The 4,893-nt window shown below is 44.7% G+C and overlaps 1 protein-coding gene across 1 annotated transcript; it reads left to right on the plus strand.

Moving 5' to 3' along the window:
• Positions 1 to 270: 270 nt before the first annotated feature.
• Positions 271 to 4,486, plus strand: HOXC10 (homeobox C10). The gene is made up of 2 exons (XM_026089260.1): positions 271 to 1,090; positions 4,162 to 4,486. Exons 1-2 carry the CDS (start codon positions 304 to 306, stop codon positions 4,437 to 4,439), a joined length of 1,065 nt encoding a protein of 354 aa, XP_025945045.1. The 5' UTR covers positions 271 to 303; the 3' UTR covers positions 4,440 to 4,486.
• Positions 4,487 to 4,893: the final 407 nt, after the last annotated feature.

A 4,893-nucleotide genomic window follows, 5' to 3' on the forward strand; every position in this document is an offset into this window, starting at 1 on the left:
CGGCCCGGGGGGGGGGTCTCTGCCTTTGTTCAACGTGAAGGTCCCGGCCCGGTGCTGGCAGATGTCGCTGTTGCTCCACGGTGCCGCTCCCGGTGGCGACAACTTGACCCCCGTGACGTCGGCCCCGTCTGAATCATCAAGGCCATTTTCAATCCTCATTGGCCTGGGCATCACGTGTCGGGGGGGGGGGGAACGGGAGCGATGCGTGGATAATTATGGTGCTTGATATTTTTTTTTTTTCCCCCTAAAAAAAAGATGTCAGCCCCTGGCTGGAGTAGTCCTCCTTAAAAACCCTCTCTGAAAATGTCATGTCCCAACAATGTGACTTCTAACTCGTTTTTGATGGACTCGTTGGCCGGTACCTGTAGAGGGGAGAATTATTCCTCCAGCCAAGGGATGTACATGCAGCCTGGGAGCGATTTCAGCTGCGGAGTCATGAGGAACTGTGGAATTATCCCGTCTCTTTCCAAAAGGGACGAGGTGAATAGCGCTACCTTGTCTCTCAGCACCTATCCATCTTACCTTTCGCAGCTAGACACTTGGTGTGACCCCAAAAATACGTACAGGATCGAGCAACCTGTTGCAAGACAGCTCCCATCCTGCTCCTTCCCCACCAATGTCAAGGAAGAGAATGTTTGCTGTATGTATAACGCTGACAAAAGGGCTAAAAATGCCACAGAGGCAGCCCTCTACCCCAACCAAATGCCTGAGTCTTGCCTAAATGACCATGAAGTCCCCGTTCCTAGCTACTACCGAGCAAGCCAAGGTTACCCCTCCATGGAGAAGACGCCCAACTGCAGCAATCCAAATGAGTTTGAGGCAAGTTTTGAAGCCAGGGCGAGCCTGAACCCAAGGAGCGAGCATCTGGAAGCAGCACCACCGCCACCTCCTCCACCTCCGCCGCCGCCCCCGGTGGCCAAAGTGAGTTTCCCCGAAAACACAAAACCCGATCACGCTCAGCACCCCTCCACGAACGAAATTAAAACCGAAAAAAGCGCCCCGGCGCCCAAAACCGGTCCTTCGGAAGCCGAGAAAGACCTGCCTAAAAACACTGACACCAGCACTGACAATTCTGACAATGAAGCAAAAGGTAAGGGAATCCTTCATTACCGCTCGCTAATTGCAGAAATTAGTAGTCATCCGTAGCTAATAAGAATAATAACGACAACAATAAGGCGAATATTCAGTAACGCGCTCGCTGCCGTGCCAACTTCTCCTCCAGAGACTGGCATAATAATGTTCTTTATTGTCGCTGTCTTAAAAAAAATATATATATATATATATATATATACACATATATTCTTCCTATGAATGTTTGTTGGGAAAAAAAAAAGAAAAAATCGGAGCTGACAAAATGGAACAGTCGCTTATTGGAAAACCGTCCTCTCGCTGTTTACACGGAGAAAAATTGCTGTGCATGTACTTATGGAAAAAATGTCCTTGCAATCCACACTGCAGAATGTAATAAGATGAGGTGGCTTTCCAAAGGCTCCGAAATTGCAATGACTTGGGGTTTGCTTGGGGGAGGGGTTGTTTGGGGGGTTTTGTGTTTTTTAAGGCAGATGAAACCAGTCTTTTTTTCCCCCCCTTCATATTGTTTTCCTTTGCAAATGCTTGCTTTCCTTATGCTAAGCCAATTTTGCCTTCTTTGGGTTTGCTCGGTGTTAAATATTTGGAGGAGACGAGAAAGGAGAATGCGTTGAGTCTCATTTTCAGTTGCAAACGTCTCAGGCTGGAGTTGTGTGCTGTGATTCATTTCAGTGCTTAGAAGCTCGTTGAAGACTCAGAGAGGAAAAAGCTTTTTCTTTTTGTCTTTTATTTTTTTTTCTTTTTTTTTTTTCCTGGCGAATTGAGGTCTCGTTGGCGAAGGCGAAAAAATGTTTCTGTGTGTTGAGCAGATGTTTTAAGTTTGGGATTGTCTGAAAAGAGGCTTTCAGTAACCACATTTTATTTTCACTGTAGAGATTGCCTGTGGCTTGAAATCTATGTGTTATTTGAATATTCGGATCTGTTGCTATCCGAATTGGAAGCTAGGTGGATTCAGAGGCTTCTGGTAGGGCAAGAAGTGGAGATAATGTGGATGGACGCGTGGAATTTCCTAAAAAAGTTGGCGTAAAAATTGCTTGGTCTAAAGCATTGTAGCGGATAGGGAGCTAAGCGACGGATTTCATTAGTTGGCCGGGCTCTGTGGATTAAAATATCTGATCTGGGCTCTAATTAGGGCACAAGGAGGGTGGCGGGGGTATGCGGCTCCGTGTGTGCCCGGCGAGCTGCGTGCATGTGCTCGTGGCGTCCCCCCATGCAGACATGCCTGAGCTGGGGCACCACATGCCCAAATCCTCTGGCGTTCAAGGGAAAGGTTTCCCCCTACCCAAACTGGCCTTTTCCAAAGCAGAGTCCAGAACCACCTCTTTACCCTTTCTTTTATTTTTTTTATTTTTATTTTTTTTTCCCGCTTTAACCATGCCGCATCCCAACGGGAAATTATATTAGCTGACAGCTGGGTTGCAATTACACCAAAAAACGCAAAGTCAAGGTTATCAAAACCCCTACAAAACTTATCTGCACAAAGCGCCTTCGACGTTCGTGTCAAGAGAGATTTTGGTGGGAGTTAACCTGAAAGAAGGATTATGTTGGTTCGGGGTCGTAATTGGGGCGGAAATAAAAGAAAGATAAAGGTTTTCTTGTGGTTCAGATGCTAAACTTAAAATGGGTGTGTGGATAAAGACGTTGTTTCCCAGATTTGTTGCGTTTTGGAAGAAATATTACGTTGTTTGCAGTGTTTCTAAATGGTCAGATCCAATCTGGGGCGGATTTTGTTTGCTTCTGTTTCTGTTTTTTCTTAAAAAAATGTTTCATAGCTTAAGTTTTCGTTTATGTTGAACCAGAATTATTATTCATGCAGAAGGTAAGCTATCTTCCTAATGTAATTTAAGAATTTGGGGGAAGCTAGTGTTGCAGAGGGGATTTCCAGGGCTTGGTTAGCATAAAAGGTTTTCTGCAAATGTGAGCGTGGTTTCATGTCACAGCAGCTAATTTTGAAGAGGTAATTGGCTAAATAAAGTTTTCCTTTCTAGCAAGCGAATCTCCTGAAGCTGGCATTAGTGCAGCGACGAGGGGATTGCTACAATTGTAGAACACGCTATGCCCTTTCCTGCACAGTTTAGACATAAATATTGGCCGACTGCTGGTGCCAGAATTTTCTCATGACCAAATTCAAAGCCCAAGTATTTGCCGTGTTTATTTATGTACGTGTGAAATACGTTTGCCTTTGCAAAGTGTATGTGTGCATATGTATATGCGTGTGTCGAGTGAGGAGAGTGTATATGGGATTACAATTACCTCCGAATTTACCTATACGTAGCCACACAGCTCATAAAGGCAAATCTATTTCATACAGGCTCACTTTACGAAAATAATAATAATAAAAAAGATACACTTGACACAAAGGGTACTTAATAGATCTCCGGGACGAGTGAAAAGCTATTTCTTTCCACAAGAAGAATATGCCTCAGCGAGGCGAATATTTCAGCCTCTGGYGTACATTTTGGATTATTTTGAATTATTATTCTATTTTTTTAATGCAGTAAAAGTGGGACTGCGAGGAGGAGGCACGAGAGCTGCGGGTAACTAGGAAAGTTACCTTGCGACTCGCCAGCTGCTTTAAATTTTTTATTATTATTATTTCCCTGCCTCCATGCAGCCCAGGCAAGGCATGAATGAGTGAACCCGATTTTTTCGGTGGTTGTTGTTGTTTTCCTGGTTCCTGGCCAGAGCGGAGCCGGGGCGGGGGGTTTCTCGGGCAGCTCCGCGCCTCGCCGCGGGGCAGAGCTCGGGCTTGCGCCGGCCGCGCAGCGCCGAGGTGGAGGTGCGCGGGGCTCCCACCCACGTCGGGCGCTGCAAMGCCCGCAGCCCTGCTCTTTTCCCTGCCCCAAACACAGCAGCCGGCTCCCCTTTTTGCCCAAAGGCTCCCTTTTCTCCCCAAAGGCTCCCTTTTGTTGCCTTTTAATTATTATTTTTAAATTATTATTATTATTATTTCCAAAAATATATATATATWTTTTTTTTTTGGCCCAAGAAGCTGCTCTGCCAAACGCTGCACTCGGGTAAGTTCTCCTTCCCATTCCGCGGATACTTATGTAACGATGTTATTTTTAACAGAGGATATAAAGGCAGAAAACACTACAGGAAATTGGCTGACAGCAAAGAGCGGAAGAAAGAAAAGGTGTCCTTACACCAAGCACCAGACGCTGGAGCTGGAGAAGGAATTCTTGTTCAATATGTACTTGACCCGTGAGCGCCGCCTGGAGATTAGTAAGAGCATTAACCTGACAGACAGACAAGTCAAAATCTGGTTTCAAAACCGCAGGATGAAACTCAAGAAAATGAACAGAGAGAACCGAATCCGTGAACTGACTTCCAATTTTAATTTCACTTGAGCGTGCTCCATCACATCGTGCAGGCGAGGGAGAGGGGAGAGAAGTGGGGGGAAAAAAAAAGCCTCGTGCATTTTTTTTTTCCCTGGGTATAAATGCAATGCGTATGCAAAAATTTAAAGGACCTCAAGTCATTTGGGTATTTACAGTTGGTAGAGAGAAGATGCAGCGGTATGAGCATGAGGATATATATTGCATCCGTGTTTCTATGTAAAATAAAGATGGAGATGGTTGCGGAAAAACCACCTTATAAAATGTTTAAGTTATTTACGTGCAGCACAAAAAAACAAAACAAAACAAAAAAAAAATCCAGAAGGACCTTCCTCTATGCATTTTATGTTTAGGATAATAGATGCGTCCAAAAGTTTGCTTTTCATATTCTAGTGTAGTCTGCCTATTGTATAATAAAAATGACTAAAAGATGGATTTCATATAAGTGTCTGTAAATTAAAGTTGC

Source organism: Apteryx rowi, unplaced genomic scaffold (assembly GCF_003343035.1).
Source record: "Apteryx rowi isolate R43461 unplaced genomic scaffold, aptRow1 scaffold_806, whole genome shotgun sequence".
Classification (NCBI taxonomy): Eukaryota; Metazoa; Chordata; class Aves; order Apterygiformes; family Apterygidae; genus Apteryx; species Apteryx rowi.